General features: G+C 44.3%; 2 protein-coding genes across 2 annotated transcripts; both read left to right on the top strand.

Moving 5' to 3' along the window:
- The first annotated feature begins 1,009 nt into the window (after positions 1-1,009).
- LOC110611692 (secreted RxLR effector protein 161) lies at positions 1,010-1,762 on the top strand. The gene is made up of 2 exons (XM_021752078.2): positions 1,010-1,460; positions 1,566-1,762. Exons 1-2 carry the CDS (start codon positions 1,010-1,012, stop codon positions 1,760-1,762), a joined length of 648 nt encoding a protein of 215 aa, XP_021607770.2.
- A 281-nt stretch (positions 1,763-2,043) lies between these two features.
- On the top strand, positions 2,044-3,510 carry LOC122723224 (probable aspartic proteinase GIP2). Its single transcript, XM_043954774.1, has one exon. The coding sequence runs from the start codon at positions 2,096-2,098 to the stop codon at positions 3,290-3,292; it is 1,197 nt and encodes a 398-aa protein (XP_043810709.1). The 5' UTR covers positions 2,044-2,095; the 3' UTR covers positions 3,293-3,510.
- Positions 3,511-20,097: the final 16,587 nt, after the last annotated feature.

Here is a 20,097-nt window from a genome sequence, read left to right as displayed (position 1 = left end):
TGGCAATACATTCACTATTCATTTGAGAGAAGAAGGGGGTGATACTGCTAGAATAGAAGAGGAAAATGTAACACCTTTATCTTCGTTACAAACTTCTCCTGCCAATACTGTGATTTCAGATTCAAGTTCAAGCAGTTCCACTCCGCCGAAAAAGTTTAGATCTTTGCAAGAAATCTACGATGAAACCAGAGTTTTGGATGCAGAAGTTAGTATGTGTTTTTTGTCTATAGAGGAACCGACACGGTACGAAGAGGCAATTAAAAATGAAAATTGGCGGCAAGCTATGCAAATGGAGATTGATTCAATCCAGAAAAATGGGACATGGGAGCTTGCCGAATTGCCCAAAAATCAGCAGGCAGTAGGACTCAAATGGGTTTACAAGTTAAAAAAGGATCCAGATGGAAAAGTGGTGAAGCACAAAGCCCGTCTTGTAGTGAAGGGCTATGTGCAAAAATATGGTGTAGATTATAAAGAAGTATTTGCACCTGTGGCAAGAATGGAAACTGTGAGAACCATTCTTGCATTTGCAGCTCAAAAACAATGGAAGGTCCATCACATGGATGTGAAGACGGCGTTTTTAAACGGAGAACTCAAAGAGGAGGTTTATGTGAAACAACCGGATGGTTTTCTTGATAACAACAATCTGCAGAAAGTTTTAAGACTCAAAAAAGCCTTATACGGCTTGAAGCAGGCCCCAAGGGCGTGGAACACCAAACTGGATCATTGCCTAAGGTCACTCAATTTCAGTAAGTGTCTATTTGAACATGCAGTTTATATGAGAAAAGAAGTGAATGATATAACTGTAGTGGGCATTTATGTTGATGATTTAATTCTCACTGGTTCAAATGAAAATCTTATTGAGAACTTTAAACAAGAGATGATGAGAAAATTTGAAATGAGTGATTTGGGGTATTTGAGTTATTATTTGGGTATTGAAGTGAAATAGCATTCTGATTGTATAACTTTATGTCAAAAGAGTTATGCTAGCAAAATACTTGAGAAAACAGGGATGTCTAGCTGCAATCCCTGTCACATTCCAATGGATCCGAGGAAAAAGTTAAGCAAGAATGATGATGAACCATTTGTAGATGCAACAGAGTACAGACGTATCATCGAAAGTTTGAGGTATTTAGTTAATACCCGTCCTGATTTAACTTATTCTGTGGGTATAGTAAGTCGTTATATGGAAACTCCTACAGTATCACACATGAATGCAGTTAAACAAATACTTAGATATGTGAAAGGTACTGTTGGAATGGGGATTGAGTATAAGAAAAATCAGAATTCTGTTGAGTTGGTTGGCTATAGTGATAGCGACCTTGCAGGTGACACTGAAGATCGTAAAAGCACGACAGGAATCTTGTTTTTCCTTGGTGAAAGTCCTATCACTTGGGTATCACAGAAACAAAGAGTTGTTGCCCTGTCTTCATGTGAAGCTGAATACATTGCAGCAACCGGGGGTGCGTGTCAAGGAATCTAGCTTGCCAAGCTAGTTGAAAGTATGAGAGGAGATTGTCAAGTTAGAGCTGTGTTAAAAGTTGATAATAAATCAGCAATTTCTTTAGCCAAGAATCCGGTTTATCATGAACGAAGCAAACACATTAACATCAGGTTCCACTTCATACGAGAATGTGTTCAAAATGGTAGTGTTCAACTTGAGTATACTAAAACAGAAGTGCAGCTGGCTGATGTTTTGACGAAACCACTTGCACGGCAACGGTTCTTCGAACTCAGAGACAAGATTGGTGTAAAACAAGTTTGAGGGAGTGAATGTTGAAGTCAAACTTGTCTGTTTTTAAGTTTGTTATTAGTTGTCCTATTTTGTTTGCGTTATTTTCTCTAGTCAATTATTTTATCTATTCTTTAGGCAGTAGTGCCGTTGGTGGCTGAATAATAGCAACTAAAAGAACTCTTTCTTGTATAAAAAAGATGTGATGGTTTAGAGGTTTTTATGGAGTGAATAACAATAAGCTCTTTTCCTCTACTTTATACTCTGTTTACTCTGTTTTACTGATTTAAAACTATTTTATGCTGACAACTTATCCTCCCAGTCTCCAAGGATGCCACTACCTTCCAATATGTAACCCACATTAACATGGGAACCCCTTTAGCCAAGAAAAGCTTTGTGGTGGATCTAGGAGGTCCAAATTTTTGGATGGATTGTGACTATGGAAAATATATATCATCCTCATTCAAGCGGAGTCAATGTGGTTCAGCACCATGTTCAGTGGCTAAAGCTACATGTGGTGGTGGATGCTTACCTGGTCATCACAGACCAGCATGCAACATTGAAACTTGTCATGTCCTTATTCATAACAAACTCACAGGGGGTGAATCTGATGTTGGAGTTATTTCCTTGGACAAAATTTCCCTTCAATCCACCCAGGGATCAAAGGCTGGTCCTTCTGTTGCAATTTCTGATTTTATCTTCGCTTGTGCTTATGATCGAGGCGTAGGCAATCTTGCTAGAGGTGCAAATGGAATGGTTGGCCTGGGGAGGGACCAAATTGCGCTACCAACACAACTTTCTTCAGCAGTCGGTGGAAGCCTTCGAAGAAATTTCGCCATTTGCTTGCCTTCCACTTCCAAATCCAATGGTGTCATTTTCTTTGGTGACTCGCCTTATGTATTTTATCCAGGTTACAATAAATCAAAGGCGATTGATGTCTCATCAAGATTCCAACACACACAGCTCTACATCAATACTGGATTCACAGGGTCATCCGTCGTGGTCCGAGGACCTCCGTCGTCGGAATACTTCATCAACGTCACATCCATCATGGTAAATAAAAAACCCATTCATGTAAATTTAACATTGCTCGAATTCAAGAAGACGGGGAAGGGCGGAACAAAAATATCAACAGTCGAACCATACAGCAAGCTGGAAACCACTATCCATAAGGCTCTAGTTAAGGCGTTTGATGAGGAGATTGCAGCTTGGAATGCGAGTAAGGTAGCTCCAGTGGCACCCTTCACAGATTGCTATACCGTAGGAAACATGGGCATGACAGTTCTTGGAATTGGTGTCCCAGACATTGCATTTGTGTTGGAGGGCAACAAGAATTTATACTGGGAAATGTATGGAGCAAATTCCATGGTGGAGGTGAGTAGAGATGTAATCTGTTTACCGTTTCTGGATGCAGGTGATGAGACTGGAATAAGGACATCTATAGTGATGGGAGCACACCAGTTGCAGGATAATCTTTTACAGTTTGACATAGCTTCTAATAGGTTGTCTTTTACTTCGACACTTCTCTTGGAAGAAGTCGAATGCTCCAACTTCAAATTCTAAGCGCTGTTTTTTTCCTTTTGTCAAAAGCTTCAAATTCTTAGATGGAAAGCCACGTTATTGGTTTTTTTTTTTTTTCTTGTTAAGTAGGAGGTGAAGGGGGGATGGAATCTGAATTTATGTGGTGAATTAGGTATGTTTTTAGTTATTAAATCAAGTTGGGCTATGTATTGTTGCTTGTGAGATGCATTTGTAATTTTAGTCAAGTGTATATCCAACCACTTAAGGCTACCATATAATTTCATAGTAAGTGATGACCGCTGGATTTCTCCATCCTGGCCCAGGGCCTGGATCATAGCCAAAAGCCCATCTTGCAAAGGCCCACACACCTGCTACACGAAACAAGCCTGGTTCGTGCCACCTTCAAGGCCGGGCTCAACCAAGCTTCTTCACTTAGAACGGCCCAGTCCGTGACTAGTAGGCCCTCTCCTCTCAGACTCAGCGTCCGGCCCGACTCTCGGCCCAGCCCAATATCCAGAGCCATACTAGGACAGCCTAGCAGATCCGCTCGAACGTACGCACGAGGAGAATCAGAGGCCGTTACGCATGAAGCAGGCTGCTGATACCCTCGTACACCCGAATCTGTATGTCAGAGACGCGTGTCCCAATCATGGAAAGGCCTTTACACGTCATCAGCAAGCATAGCGAAATGGATAAAAGGGGGAACCCCCCCCAGAAAGTTTAAGTTTTATTTTTCAATACCAAAACCCTTGTAAAACCCTATTCTATTGGATCTTAGATCATCAATTGGCGCCGTCTGTGGGAACGAAAGAGATCTTTTCATCACCAGAGTTTTCACTTTCAAAACCCACTGAGATCCACGATGGCAAACCACCAAGAAAGTAACCTTAACATTCCAAATGACCTGAGCTCTGCCCAAGATGGGCAGCAGTTCTCCTTCTCTAGCCCTACAACGTTGAATAACCAAACGCCTATTCCTCTTAATCCCTCGCCAAGCTTGGCAGGGAATACTCCCACCATGACTCTGTCTAACCAGGACATTCAAACTATGGCCCTCCAGCTACAGACTACTGCTCACTGGTTGGGGCAGATAATGCAACAGAGGGGCCTTAGCACTCCAGTAAGTGCACTCCCAGTAGTGGAGGAACCCAGAACCAATGAACCCCGACCTACCTCTGACCGCCTCCAAACTAACAGCCACGATGCCGGGGAAGAGGAAGAACCGGAGGCCCGAATCCATGGGAGAAGGGCAAGAGAGTTGATAGAAAATGAGGAGGCGGACAACTATTCTGCCGGAACAACCAGAGAAACGAGAACTGAAACAGAGGAGGAAGAATATAGATGGGGCAAAGGATCCGGCCCGGAAGACGAGAAAATGAACCAAAAGCTGAAAAGGTTGAAAGAGCAACTCTTAGCCGAGCTAGGTAAGAAAGATCAGAGCCAAACCTCTTTGCCCACCTCGTCTCCTTTCTCAAAGATAGTGCAGCAGGAGACCGTTCCCAAGAAGTTTATGATGCCGCCAATGGCGGCCTATAATGGAGCTGGTAACCCGAGAGAGCATGTCATGAACTATAAGACCTTTATGGAGTTGCAAACCCTGTCAGATGCCTTAATGTGTAAGGTGTTCCCAACAACACTCTCGAGACCGGCGCAGGCGTGGTTCAACAGCCTGGAGGCCGAAAGCATTAGAAGTTTTGGAGATCTTGCCACCCGCTTCATCAGCCGGTTCATAGCCGGGGTGCCAGCTGATAGGAAGACGAGCTATCTAGAAACAGTGAAACAGAAAGAAGGTGAATCACTCAGATAGTATGTTGCCCGCTTCAATACGGAGGCCCTGCAGATTCCCGAGCTGGATGAAGGAAGAGCGGTGGAGGCCATGCAAAAGGGAACAACCTCTGCCGAGTTCTTTGGTTCTTTGAGCAGAAAACCTCCGACCTCACTGGCTGAGTTGATGAAGAGGGCGGAGAAGTATATAAGGCAGGATGACGCCTTGGTGACGAGTAGATTTGCTAAAGGGATGGCCGGAAAAGAAAAAGCCCCGGAGGAGAGAAGGCCGGAGAGACACGAGAAGAAACATGGAAAGAGGCCTGAGCCGTACAAACAGGCTTGGGAGAAAAGGGATCAAAGGCCTCCACCTCCTCCTCGGGCTCTTGAACCAAGAGTGCTCCCTCCTTGGGTTCCCGAGAAACCAACCCCCCTCAACGCTTCCAGAGCCGAAGTGCTCATGGCAGTCCAGGATAAGGAGTTCCTCCAGTGGCCCAAACCCATGAAGTCGAAAGCAGATCAAAGAAATCCTGACAAGTATTGTCAGTACCACCGGAGCCATGGGCACGATACAAATAACTGTTTTCAGTTAATCGCGGAGATTGAAAGGCTAATAAAAAGGGGACACCTCAAAATTTTTGTGAAAAAATCAGAGGGACAGAGGCCTCAGTCTGGTCCGACAACTCAGACGCCTAGAAGAATAGGACCTGGACCAGTGAATGATGGGTCCAGTGGGACCATCCACATGATTGTTGGAGGAACGGGAAGACGGATGAGCCGCCGAGGAAAGAAGAGAAACCAGGAAGGAGAGACTAGCAGTAGTGAAGTCATGCAAATCGTTAACCACTCTCCCATGATCATCACTTTCTCCCAAGAAGATGCTCAGGGTATTCAGATGGCCCATGATGATGCGTTTGTCATTGAAGCTGTCATTCACAATTATCGGGTAAAGAAGGTCTTAGTGGATGATGGGAGTAAAGTCAACTTGCTACCATACCGAGTGTTTCAGCAGATGGGAATTCCAGAGGAACAGCTGGTTCGGGACCAGTCACCAATCAAGGGGATCGGAGGAGCACCGGTTCTTGTAGAGGGAAAGGTAAAGCTGGCTCTTACCTTGGGAGAAGCACCCAGAGATCGCACCCATCATGAGGTGTTTTTGGTGGTCAAACTCCCACTGAGCTACAATGCGATTTTGGGGAGACCGGCGTTGTTTGACTTTGAAGTTGTCACTAGCATCAGGTATTTGGCACTCAAATTCCCAACGGAAGAAGGAGTGGGAATGGTCCGGGGCAGCCAGGAAGAAGCAAGGGCGGTATACTTGGCCGAAGTAACAGAGCCGAGCTCAGTTGGAGAAGGACTCGACTCGGAAGTTCTGGACGTCAGGGATGAAATAAAAGAAGCCCGGACAGAGCCAGTTGAAGAGTTGGAAACCTTCCCCTTATCAGGAGCAGATGCAAACAAGGTTTTCAGTCTTAATGCCAGCCTCACCAAAGAACAAAAAGGTGAAGTTATGGCCCTGATTCGAAGTCACGCGCCGACCTTCGCATGGAAGCCTTCAGACATGCCGGGAATTGACCCCAAAGTGATGACACACCAATTGAATGTCCTCCCCGAGGCCAGACCAGTAAAGCAAAAGAAGAGAGTAGTGGGAAAAGAGAAGCAGCAAGCCACCCGGGAAGAAGTGCAGAAGCTAGAAGAGGCAGGCTTTATTAGGGAAATCATGTACCCACAGTGGTTGGCAAATCCTGTGTTAGTCAAGAAAGCCAATGGCAAATACAGGATGTGTATAGATTTTACCGACCTAAATAAGGCCTGCCCTAAAGATTGTTATCCCTTACCCGATATTAATAAAATGGTCGACTCAACGGCCGGTTTTGATTATATGTCTTCTTTGGATGCTATGTCGGGTTATCATCAAATCCCAATGGAAAGGTCGGATGAGGAAAAGACCTCATTTATAACTGAAGATGGAACTTATTGTTATAGGGCTATGCCCTTTGGATTGAGAAATGCCGGGGCAACGTATCAGAGGTTGATGAATAAAATCTTCAAAAACCAGATCGGTAGAAATCTGGAAGTGTATGTAGACGATATGGTGGTCAAAAGTTCCACTTTCCAACAACACATAGCAGATCTGAGGGAGGTATTCGGGGTGTTAGATCAGTACAGAATGAAGTTGAACCCGGCAAAATGTGCCTTTTTCATTAGAGGAGGAAAATTTTTGGGGTACATGGTGAGCGGTAAAGGCATCGAGCCTAATCCGGAGAAAGTGGAAGCCATACTGAATATGCCAGAACCGACCTGTGTAAGAGATGTTCAGAGACTAACCGGGAGAGTAGTAGCGCTTAACCGATTCATGTCGAGGTCGGCAGAGAAATGCTTGCCATTCTTCAAAAAGTTGAGAAAAGTACCGAATTTCGAATGGACAGAAGATTGCCAAAAGGCCTTCGTAGAGCTTAAAAAATATCTCAGCTCGCCTCACGTACTCAGCAGTCCCATAAAAGGAGAAGAACTTCTGATATACCTGGCGGCCTCAGAACAAGCGATCAGCGCAGTGCTAGTAAGGGTGGAAGAAGAAGAACAGAAGCATGTTTTCTACGTTAGCAAGGTACTCAGAGACACTGAGGTCAGATATTCGAACATTGAAAAATTGGCTTACGCCTTATTGTTAGCAGTCCGGAAATTCAGAGTTTATCTAGAAGGCCACCAAGGAGTCGTGATGACAGACCAACCCTTAAAGAAAATTCTACATAGGCCGGAAACCTCAGGGCGGATGTTGGCATGGTCTGTAGAGATTAGCCCTTACTGTCTAGAGTACCGACCTCAAACAGCTATAAAATCCCAAGCTCTGGCCGACTTCATAGCAGAATGCGCATTCAATGAGGAGAAAGGAGGATCATCCCCAGAGTTATCAAGAACGGAGGAAGAGAGAGAGCCCCCCCAAGAATTTAGCTGGAAGCTGTATGTAGACGGAGCATCAGGTGCTGAGGGTAGTGGCGCTGGGATAATGCTTAAAGGGCCAGAAGGTTTTAAAGTATGTTATGCCTTGCGTCTAGAATTCACGGCTTCTAACAATATGGCCGAATATGAAGCCCTGGTAAATGGAATGTGTAATACCCGGCTAGACTCCGGTATCGGAATTCCTACCGTCCGGTGGAAACTCGGATGTCGGAGGCCTCTAGTAGGGTAGAAACATGTTTTCATAAAATGTTTTAAAGTATTTCATGGTTTTAAGTATGAAAATTTAATGAGTTTTACATGAAAAGTCTTTGGAGGAAAACCCAGGTTCGGCCGCCGAAAGTCAAGTTCGGCCGCCGAACGTACATGCGTTTTGGAGGCACGTTAGGCCCCCGAAAGCATGAGTGAGGGCAGTCCAGGTTCGGCCGCCGAAAGTCAAGTTCGGCCGCCGAACATTGCATGGATGCGGAGGCACATTCGGCCCCCGAACGTGGCCTGGCCAGCCACCTATAAAAGAGGCACTTAGCCGAAATGGGCGAGCTTTCTCCCATTTTTGGCCACAGCAAGCTTCCGACCTTCCCTTTGCAACTCTTGTGTTTTTCCTCCAAATCCCCACCATTTTTCTTGAGTTTTCACCTCTCATTGCAAGTTTTGAGCATTTAAGACAAGTTTTGGAGCTTTGGGAACTCAGGAGCTCACTTTCTTGGATCTTCAAGTTTAGGTCGTCTCTCTCTCGATCTTCAAGAGGTAAGAGCCGATCTTAAGCTCAATGCATGTTTTAAGTAAGTTTTAAGTGATTTTATGGGGTAGAATGGCATGTATAGGGTTGTATGAGTTTTTAAGCAAATGTTAGGTTTTATGTGATTTTTGAACAATGTGGCATGTTTGAGTATGCTTGAAGTGTTGTAGTTGGGGTATTTGTTTGTTTGAGGCCCCTAGGAGCTTGTATGCATGTTTTGGTTGAGGTTATGCATGATTTGAGAGTTGGGAGGCGAAAATGCACAAAGGAGCCAAGTTTCTGCCCTTTGGCAGAAACCAGGTTCGGCAGCCGAAGGCACTTTCGGCCGCCGAACATGGCTGGGGAGGCAGGCCTTTCGGCTGCCGAAGTTGCCCCCGAAAAGAGACTTTCGTCTCTGTCTGGGAGTTTCGGCCGCCGAAGGTGCCGCCGAACCTGTCTGACTTTCGGCTCTGGAGGGACTTTCGGCCGCTGAACCTGCCGCCGAAAGTGCCCTGTTCAGCCATTTCTTGCATGTTTTTATGTGATGTTTTCCCGATGTTTTAGGGGGTTTTTGGGGAGTATATTAGAGTTATGTTTATGTATGTTTGGTCCCTCATTGGAGTCCACCTGTGTAGGTTCGGACCCGAGGAACCGAGGACCCCAGCAGTGAGCCAGCTGCTACAGAGTTTGTCAGAGCTAGCCAGAGGTGAGTGGAATAAACCTTAAGTTTTAAATTAAATGAAATATGAATTTGAGCATGATCCATGCATCATGAACGCCATGAGATATAGTAGGTTGTTTGCATTAGTATTCACGAATATGTTGCATTGCATTTATGATGTTGATGTTGATGTAGATTGGTTATTAGATGATCCTTTAGTCCTCATATGATATGATGATGTTATGGCATGATATGGTATGGAAGTCCAGGTTGTACCCATTCTACGTCCCTGGCACGATGTAAGAGGAAGTCCAGGTTGTACCCATTCTACGTCCCTGGCACAGTTGGACTGTATGATATGTTATGTTAAGAGAAAGACCGGTTGTACCCATTCTACTTCCCGGCACAGTTGGACTATGTAGAGGACTATAGGTGACAATACCATCCGAGATGTGATTTGTTGTGATGTGTTGCATTCCATGAAAGCATGAAATTTTAATATATTGTTTCCACTATTCTGCTCACTGGGCTTTGTAGCTCACCCCTCTCCCCTAACCCCAGGTGTGCAGGTACAGGGTAGACCAGAAGGTTAGCCAGAGTTTTTTTGAAGTATGTTGATGTAATAGTTAGATTGTGGACATGACAATTGTATTATGATTTATTGTAGGAGATTACAGTATGTTATATAATGAGGTATTTTGAGGTTATAGATGTGCTTGACCCTATGAGTATTGTAATCCCTTGTTGATGCATGATCTTAGATATTTATGATATAGATGTAAGCCAACTCATCTCATGTTGTATCGCCCGTTGGGGCATTAATGAGATCCCACAGAGGGATCATGATTATGATCATGACTATGTACATGTATGTTCAGGTTGAGTTGGATGTTTAAAAGAAAAGTTTAAAATTTTTATGCATGTTGTTGATCATGTATGGGATTATACAGGTTTACAGATTATATGTCAGGCTTGCTACGGGTCCCGGCGGCCTTAAGTCGACCCGGATCCTAGCGCCGGTAGCGGTCCGATTTTCGGGTCGTTACAGAATGTTTGTAGCTTCGGAGGTCGGGGTAACAGATCTCGAGGTGAATAGCGACTCTCAGTTGGTGATCAACCAGGTGAAGGGAGTATATCAGGCTAGGGACCCCATCATGCAGAATTATCTTGATAAAGTAAAAACTATAGAAGCCGAGCTCACGGGTCGGGGAGTTATCGTCAAATTTCAAAGAATACCCCGGGATGAAAATGAGGAAGCAGACCTGCTTAGTCGATTGACCAAAGAGGAGTTAGAACAGCTTCCCGATGAAGTATATATACAGCATGTCCGCACACCTGCTTTTAAAAAGACAAACACGGTACTACAGGTAGAACAGAGCCCAACTTGGATGACCCCATACCTGAGATACTTGGAGGAGGGTGAGCTCCCCGACGATAAAGATGAAGCCAGAAAGATAGCAGCTCGTGCTGCCAACTACCAAACAATAAGGGGAACATTATACAGAAAAGGGAAGTCCAGCCCATGGCTCCGGTGTGTGAGTCCGGAAGAAGCTGCAAAGGTAATGGAGGAAATACATAGAGGCCTATGTGGGGCTCACGAGGGAGCAGGGACATTAGCCAACAAAATATTCAGGCAAGGGTACTACTGGCCTACTGTCAAAAAAGAAGCAGAAGAGTTTGTCCGGAGGTACGACGTATGTCAGCGATTTGCTAATGCCATCAGAACCCCCGCCACTCCTCAAGCAAGCCTATCCAGTCCATGGCCTTTCTCACAATGGGGAATCGACATTCTGGGACCTTTCCCCAAGACTACGGGGCAAAGAAAATTTGTCGTGGTGGCTGTGGAATACTTCTCGAAATGGCCAGAGGCAGAAGCAATAGCCACAATCACAGCTCGCAAGATGATAGATTTCGTATGGGGGCATATCATCTGCAGATTTGGCATACCTAGAGTACTTATCTCAGACAACGGCAGACAATTTGACTGCAGTGTTTTCAGAGCCTTCACGACGAATATAGGCATCTGGCATAAGTTCTCCTCCGTGGCTCATCCTCAGACTAATGGTCAAACAGAAGTCACTAACAGAGCTATCCTTCAAGGATTAAAGAAACGGCTGGATGGTGCAAAGGAGAATTGGGCAGAAGAACTCAATAGCATACTATGGGCACTCCGAACCACTCCCAGAGCGCCCACTAAAGAAACACCGTTTGCACTTGCCTATGGCACAGAAGCCGTAGTCCCAGTTGAACTGCAGATCCCCACTCATCGAGTCCAATTTGCTGATGAGAATACCAATGAGGATAAGTTAAGAAGCAACCTAGATGCTCTTGAGGAAGTCAGGGAAGAAGCCCAAGTCCGAACTGCCGCTTATCAACAACGCGCAGCAAGATATTACAACCAAAAAGTCAGAGAAAGAAGCTTAAAAGTGGGAGACCTGACCCTAAGAAACCTGGAAGCTACAGGAAAAAGAGTGGCCGCGGGCAAGTTAGCACCGACCTGGGAAGGTCCTTTCAAGGTGACAAAAGTGGTCAAGTCAGGGGTATACCGAATCGAAGATATGCAAGGAAACCCCGAGCCCCACGCTTGGAACATCCAGCACCTAAAGAGGTATTTTCCTTGAAGTAATTGTAAAGAAAAACATTGTATTTTGATGAATATGAGTAAATAAAATTGTTTATTCAACATGATTATCTCTATGAATAATATTCTTCCATAAAAAAGAAAAGAACAGGGCTCAGAGAGATCCCTTGAAAAAACAAGACCTCAGTTAGGTCCAAAACCAGCTGAGATGACGAAGCGACAGTAACGCCAATGAGCCTGAATCTTGCGCAAAAACTCAAAGAGGTACAAAAAACAGCCGGCGGGGCCCCGAGGTCACCCCGGAACGGCCGGTGAGGATCATAAAGATGTCTCCCGGAGCATGAAGACCGGGATCCCTTAGAACTCCCGGGTAAACAAAGAAGACCGGGATCCCCCAAAACTCCCGGGAAAACAAAACAAAACAAAAAACAGCCGGCGGGGCCCCGAGGTCACCCCGGAACGGCCGGTGAGGATCATAAAGATGCCTCCCGGAGCATGAAGACCGGGATCCCCTAGAACTCCCGGGTAAACAAAGAAGACCGGGATCCCCCAGAACTCCCGGGAAAACAAAACAAAACAAAAAACAGCCGGCGGGGCCCCGAGGTCACCCCGGAACGGCCGGTGAGGATCATAAAGATGCCTTCCGGAGCATGAAGACCGGGATCCCCTAGAACTCCCGGGTAAACAAAGAAGACCGGGATCCCCCAGAACTCCCGGAAAAACAAAAAACTACGGGAAGGGCCCTGAGGTCACCCCGGAACAACAACAGCCGGGATCTCGTAAGATTCCCTGAAAACAAAAATGGTCGGTGAAGGGCTTAAAAGCCTCTCGAAATGAAAATTTTCCATGCAGGGACAAACTCATAAAAACACAGTTCCGACCTCAAAAAAAGAAAGGAGCCCAGAGCTACCGAGGCAAAAGCAGGTTCCGACCTCATAAAGAGGTTCGGGGCACAATAGTTAAAGAGGCGCCGACCTCAAAAACAGATGCTAACGTTAAAAGTATGGCTATAGAACAAAAAGCCGAAACTCCTAGCTCGGACGGACCTATATTCTCAAAAGCTCAAAGCCGGGCTCCCAGCTCGGATAGACTTATATCCTCAAAAGCTCAAAGATATGAAGGCCAAAGAACAAGGCCGAGCTCCCTCTCTAAAAGGGCTCATAAATGAAGAAATCTTCAGAAGGATAAATAAGGGAAAAAAAGGGGGCTATAATCAAAGCCCAAATCAGTTTATCCGGAACAAAACATCCAAATTTACAACCAAGAAGAAGGGGCTAAAAGTAAAAAGCAGACATGCTAGTCACCATTAAAAGGTATGAGATTTGATCTCTCAGACTATTAGCTGAGCTTACAACTCAAGAACAATTCAGAGCTTATGAATGAAAATACATAGTGTACAAATATGAGAAAAAAAAAGATATTAGAGTATTTTGAGGAAAAAGAAAACTGATATTTTATTACAAATAACTATTACAAATTATCCTTCTAACGAGGTGGGGGGATAAATAGTCCTTAAAGGACTCGCATCAGTAAGAACACCCTCGCCTACATTATTTATACTTGCAGTTACATCTGAAGGAAGCTCGGAATCCCTTGGATCAGAGCCCTCAACGTTTACAACAGGAGATATCTCTGACTCAAGGTGAAGATCCTCCTTCTCAGAGTTAGGGTCATCCTTCCTTGACTCAAGGACTTCCACGTCCTCCCCCTCTAGCTCGGACTCTTTCGAAGAAATCTCAGCTGGCTGGCATATGTTCCTCTGGCAATCTCCTCGAGGCATAGGGAAATCATCCTCCCCATACAACACTGGCTCGCCATCTGAGTCCGCTTCGTACTTGCGAAGCTCGGCCAAAGGAGTATCAGGAGCGTGTCTGGCTTCTCTTAAACCACGATTATAGCCGGTCACATACATGCGGAAGGCTTTCTTAAGAATAGCCGCTCCCATTTCACCAGAAGCTTTATACTCATTAAGATGTGCTTCGCAGGCCTCAGCCACAAATTCCTTAAGCTCGGAAGAGTCCTTGTAGTCCTGGAGATGAGCCTCACAGGCCTGCTCGATCTTCCTTTTCAGCTCATCAGACTCCTGATATTCCGCTATGCATTGCTCACGCACCAGCTGAGATTTGTCTTCAAAATGCTTTACTACCTTAAGCAGGGCTGAACACTTAAGCTCCAAGGTCCTGACTTCATGGTTGAGCTGCTGGTGGCGAAGGCTGAACTCTTCAGCCGATGAAGCCAGGTCTCTGATACGATCAGAGCTCGTACTCAACTCCTGCTCAAGGACCTCCATCCGAGCTAGGGCCTCTTCCTTCTGAGCTTTCACTTCATTCAGATGAGCCTGAAGTCCTTCAAAATCGGCCTTTAAAGTATCACATTGACGTTGGACCTCAGCTTTCTGGCTCACAGCCTCATTTCTCTCTTGAAGAGCCTGTGTCATAGAGGACAGTTGCCTCAAAACTTCTTCACAACGAACCTCCATCACAGCTGCCCTCTCATCAGACACTTTGAGAACTTTACGAGTCTGAGACAGCTCCGCTTCTAAAGACTCGGTATGCTTTGCTGTCTCAGCCGCCTTCTCATCAGCCTTTTTAAGGGCCTCTAGCGCAGAGTGCAACTTCACCTGGAGGGACTGGATTTGCTCCCGAGCAGCTACCAGATTACCCCTCGCATCGCTGGTTGCAGACAGATTCTCCCCCAGACGCGCCTCTTCAATCCGGCGGTCTACAGACTCCTGGAGGGAGCGATCACGGATGTCCACCTCCATAAAGAGGCCCGTCACCTAGTACGGAAGAACAACTGTCAGGAAAAGGCAAAGCAAACTGAAAAAAAAAAAAAAAAAAAAAAAAAAAAAAAAAAAAACCTTACCATCAGAAGCATTTCCCTAATGGAAGATCCGAGCTCCTCGCGAGAGCGAGATCGAAAGGACACTTGCTCCTTGGTAGAACTGGCTAAAAGACCAGTCAGGGCAAGAAGACGAGGATCCGAAGCCTCTGTAATTCCGTCGAACATTCGCTCTCTGAGAAGTTCGGCGACAGCACTGGCCGAAGACTCGGAAGAAATGTCCGATGTGCTCAGAACGTTGCCAGAAGGAGACAACGAAGGCACAGCAGGAACACCTTTCTTCTTCCCAATGGAAGGAAGAGCTGGAGAAGCCCCTGCGGCAGCCCTGGATTTCTTCCGAGCAGGAGATGGGGCAGATGTTCTAGGCGGAGCTGGGCGCTTGTCCCCGGTCTTTGCTGGAATGCCTTCGGAGCCCTCAGGTTCAATCCTCACCGGGGCAGAGATATCCTGGGTAGAAACCTCTGGAATTGGGTCCCCTATAAGGACGATCTCCAGCCCTGTCCCAGAGGCCTCCTTGTCTTTAGTAACAGGGGACTTAGATTTTTCCCCTGGCACCCCTCCAGGAGAACGGGTAATACCCTGCTCTACTTGTTCAACGGTAGGGGTCTGCTCCACAATAGGAAGAGAGGTTCCTCCCACGTCCTCTGAGGAAGCTAGGGCAGACCCAGACCCTTCAGCAGGCCTAAGAGTTGAGCTCGACCCACCACGGCTAGATGGCTTGGTACTGCGGGAGCTCGACTTCAAAGCTCTAGAAGAAGCTTTGGCGGGAGGTCGGCTAACCTTCTTGGAGGAAGCAGCTTGAACCATCTCCGCAGCAATCTCAGTCACTGAACGCCCATCCCCAAAGGCGTCAAAAATCGCATGCATATTGTCCCGAGATAGGACAAAGTTCTTGGGAAACTTGATGTCATCCATTTTTACTTCAGAAGCTACAAAAAACACAAAAGTACAAAGAGTCAGCATATCTTCTGATATTACGGGCAAAAAAGAAACAGAATAATTGGACAAGGCACTATACCCGTGTCCCGGATATCCCTAAGATTGGACACGAACATACACTTCTCGACGTCATACTTCTTCTCGACAGAAGTCAGTCGAAGCAGCCCCACCTGCTCAACAAGACTCAATTGGGGCAACTCGTTGCACCCCGGAAAGATCTCCCCCCAACTTAGATCCACCTCCCACGTTCTGGCGGACCCTAATTTCAGCTCCGCCACAAGGAAATTCTCTACCCATCCCTTTATAGAATCCTTGTAGCCTGTGAGAAAAGACAACCCCCTACGGGGGGAAAAGTAATAGAAGTTTTGAACCGCCTTAACCAGGCGGAAAAAAGTAACAAACAGACAGGCCGTGGGTGTAAAACCCCAACCCAGGCAGATAGACTCAAAATAGGACATGAACAAAATGGAGTTTGGGGATAACATCCGAGGAGTCACCCCGAAATATTCAAAAACCTCAATAAAGAAAGTGGTGAAAGGAAAAGGTAGACCGAATTCTCTCTGCTTCAAGAAAAACACTATACGACGATCCCCTTGGGGATCCACCAAACCCGAAGGGGGTGGGTAAGGAAGAACTATCCTTTCATTTGGAAGAGGCGCTCGAATCAGATACAGAGGAGTATCTAAGAGCCTCCGGGAAATGTACCTAGTTATGTTGGAAGGAGTAATATGCAACTCAGTGTCAACAACATCAGGAAGCTCTGGAAGGGCCATGGAAGAACAAGGAAGCATACCTGAAAGCGCAATAATGTGAGAAAGGCAGAAGGAGTTGCAGGGAGACAGAAAGCAGAAAAGAGCTAGTTTCTTCAGAAGACAGAAGGAATTCGAAGTGAAAGGCAGTAATGAGATGAAACGATGATCTGAACAGTTTTGTCTTGGAGCGGCGCGATCATTAATTACTCTCGGAGTTTACCCTCTCAACGGTTATATAATAACCAGTGAGAAGGTAAATGGGCAAAAGAATAATCGTTGGGCTTCTCCACAAGGGCCAAGTCCACGGTGACAGCTCATCTACATAAGCCCATCTGTTATCTACATAATACAAGTCCAACTCGTCAGTCACAGTAACTCAACCTGCAAAAATTCACCACTTCCACGGTAAATACCAAGGAAATAGAGAGGCAAGTTATGAAAAGACTCCAAAGTATAAACAGGTGGGAGCATGATAAAGGCCAGACCTGCTTGTCACTCAAAAAGTTATAAGATTTAATTCGATTGTTATTGAACAAAGGCCGCGAGATCGGAGGCAACAAGGGCACCTCGGAAACATATAGAGCTAAGGGCTTAGAGTTCAACCTATGAAATAAAAGTAGAGCTCACAGGTCGGCATTCTAGCTCGGAAAAAGTAAACCGCAATAGAGCTCACAGGTCTGTAAGTTCAGCTCGGAAAGAGTAACGTGAAAGCTCAGTTGGCTAAGTGGATCCGGAGTTCAGATCATTAATCAAAAGCAAAAGCACACGAATACGGTCAGTTCAGCTCGGAATAAAACAAAATTTAGTTGGCTAAGGCTATAAAGAAAGCAGTATCAGTACTCCATCCACAACAAAAAAAAAAAAACTCAAGTATGAACGAAAAACAAGAATTTCATTAAAAGAAAAGTACATATCCGGGCCTACAGAATGGAAGACTATCCTTAAAGGATTTACATATCCGGGCCTACAGAATGGAAGACTATCCTTAAAGGATTTACATGTCCGGATACTTCACCATCTACAATTATATCGTCATCACCTACCTCACTACTCTAATCTTCAGCTCGGAAGAACTCTCGCAGCTCGGAATGTGAGTTTGGCAGAAAAGGCCAAGATCTGTCTCGCTATCATAGGGGAATTGAACAAGTTAATTCCCATAAGTATTTCTCACTGTTCCCCTATAATAGGTCGACACCCTGATTGCCCAGATGTGATTCACGATGCATACGGACAGGATATAATATCCGAGCTTGTCCGTATGTACCATGAAAACACGAGCTTTCAAGTTACGGCTCCAAGGAGATCGCTGAGCATACATTCGAAGGTATCGCCAGAAGCTTGATTGAGCGCAGCAGATCTCAGTCCCGCATAATACTGGTACTTCACACCAAAGTCTTGCATAATACTGGTACTTCACATCAAAGGGAACAATAAGTTGATCATTCTTTCCACTTCCATTTATATCAAAAGAAGGCGACGGGGGCATTAAGGAAATTTCCTTTTTCTTTTCGGAAGAAGGAGCAGACCTTTCATCGGCCCAGAACCTCTTTGGAGCTCGGACAACAAACTGAAGAGGAGGCCGACCAGACAACCTGGATAAAACAGTTTCCATAGCTTGCTGAATAATCCCATGCATCGGCCGTCCTACCAGCAGGATCTCCAAAGCACCGTCCAGACTCCTTAGAGGTAATATCAAATTTTCAAGAATTTTGAACTGACCCATTCTTATCTCAGGTACTGCAAAAAGTTTCAAAACAGAGACAAGTCAGAAACAATTCTCCATAAAGATGAAAAAAGCAAGATTAACCTTTGGGGCAACAAAGCAATGCAAACTCAAGCTCACCTCATTCCGTTTGAAGAAGGCGTCAAATGGATCCTTTGCAGAGAAATGGAAAGGAAGAACCTCTTGTTCCAGCAGAAGATTTGAGAATGAAGAAAAGTTAGCGTTGATATGTACTCGGAGCCTGAGGCCTCAGCACAGAGCAGAGCTATGCTCTAAGCTAACGGTGTCAGAATTTTAAAAGATAGTCATGGAAAAGGAAAGAAAGGACATGTCCAGATAATGATGACAGGAAACAAAGACAGCAAAGAACACGAAGAATGAAGAAAAGCCAGAAAAGGGAAAGAGTAGAGAGGACTCGGAAACTGCACAACGACAGAAAGATGAAAGGATGTTATTAAGGCACCTGACCACGAACAGGCGCGGTCATAATGGTTCTTGATATTCACCCCCTCGGCAGTAGGGGCGATAACTACCAAGAAGGTGAAGGGGCAATTGATGACCGCTGGATTTCTCCATCCTGGCCCAGGGCCTGGATCATAGCCAAAAGCCCATCTTGCAAAGGCCCACACACCTGCTACACGAAACAAGCCTGGTTCGTGCCACCTTCAAGGCCGGGCTCAACCAAGCTTCTTCACTTAGAACGGCCCAGTCCGTGACTAGTAGGCCCTCTCCTCTCAGACTCAGCGTCCGACCCGACTCTCGGCCCAGCCCAATATCCAAAGCCATACTAGGACAGCCTAGCAGATCCGCTCGAACGTACGCACGAGGAGAATCAGAGGCCGTTACGCATGAAGCAAGCTGCTGATACCCTCGTACACCCGAATCTGTATGTCAGAGACGCGTGTCCCAATCATGGAAAGGCCTTTACACGTCATCAGCAAGCATAGCGAAATGGATAAAAGGGGGGAACCCCCCAGAAAGTTTAAGTTTTATTTTTCAATACCAAAACCCTTGTAAAACCCTATTCTATTGGATCTTAGATCATCAGTAAGATTACGCTTGTTTTACTTACATTTTCTGATATTTAAAGTAATTAAAATTTATTTTTTATTATTTAATTTTAATTTAACAAATAAATAGAGTCTAAGTCCTATTTAAAATTATAATATAATTCACAAAAATTGCAATATGTTAAGTTTTTAAAATCAAATTTAGTATAAAAATATATATTTCTAATTCAATAAAATGTATTGCTTTTTACTTGCTATTGACTTTCTTTTATTCTGACCATCAATTTTATTTAATTCTTATCGTCTGTTTATTATTAAAATAAATTAATAATTATTTATCCATGGTTTAATATCAATTATTAAATTATTAACAATTTATAATAAAATATGTATAATTTTTGCAGTGAATATAAATTATTTTTACTATCTCATAATTTTTATCCTTTTTTTTCGATTATCCCAAAATTATTATTTATTTTAATTATTATAATCTTATTTAATTTTTTTATTTTAAAAAAAATTTTCAAATATAAAATAAATATAATTAAAAAGTTAATTTGGTAATAAAATTTAATGTATTTAAAATAAATATAATTTAAAAGTTAATAAAAAATTATATTTTTGTATAAAAAAATAAAATAAATAAAAATTAAATAGAAAAAATATAAATAGAAGATTTTTTTAAAATATAATAATATAATATTAGAAAAATCGAAAAACATCTTTTCCAGATTAACTACCTTTATCATTTAAAAAATATTGTTTGTTATTTTTTTTAAGAAACTATTTTGTTTTTTATTTGTCCCTTTCCTTGAAAAAAAAAAAAGGTATTTTATTGTTTTTAGAGTTCAATTATCATAAAGGTGGTCCCTCTCGCCATTTTTGGGTTGGGTAGCCGTT

This window comes from Manihot esculenta, chromosome 3 (assembly GCF_001659605.2).
Source record: "Manihot esculenta cultivar AM560-2 chromosome 3, M.esculenta_v8, whole genome shotgun sequence".
In the NCBI taxonomy this organism is placed as follows: Eukaryota; Viridiplantae; Streptophyta; class Magnoliopsida; order Malpighiales; family Euphorbiaceae; genus Manihot; species Manihot esculenta.
The sequence above is the reverse complement of the archived record's forward strand: the minus strand, read 5'-3'. Positions and strand labels throughout refer to the sequence as shown.

Bases quoted from the DNA above. Each gene is read 5' to 3' on its own strand.
- LOC110611692 (XM_021752078.2), top strand. From the start codon at position 1,010: ATGTCTAGCTGCAATCCCTGTCACATTCCAATGGATCCGAGGAAAAAG. The intron at 1,461-1,565 runs GTGCGTGTCAAG...CAATTTCTTTAG, and splicing joins ATACATTGCAGCAACCGGGG to CCAAGAATCCGGTTTATCAT.
- LOC122723224 (XM_043954774.1), top strand. From the start codon at position 2,096: ATGGGAACCCCTTTAGCCAAGAAAAGCTTTGTGGTGGATCTAGGAGGT.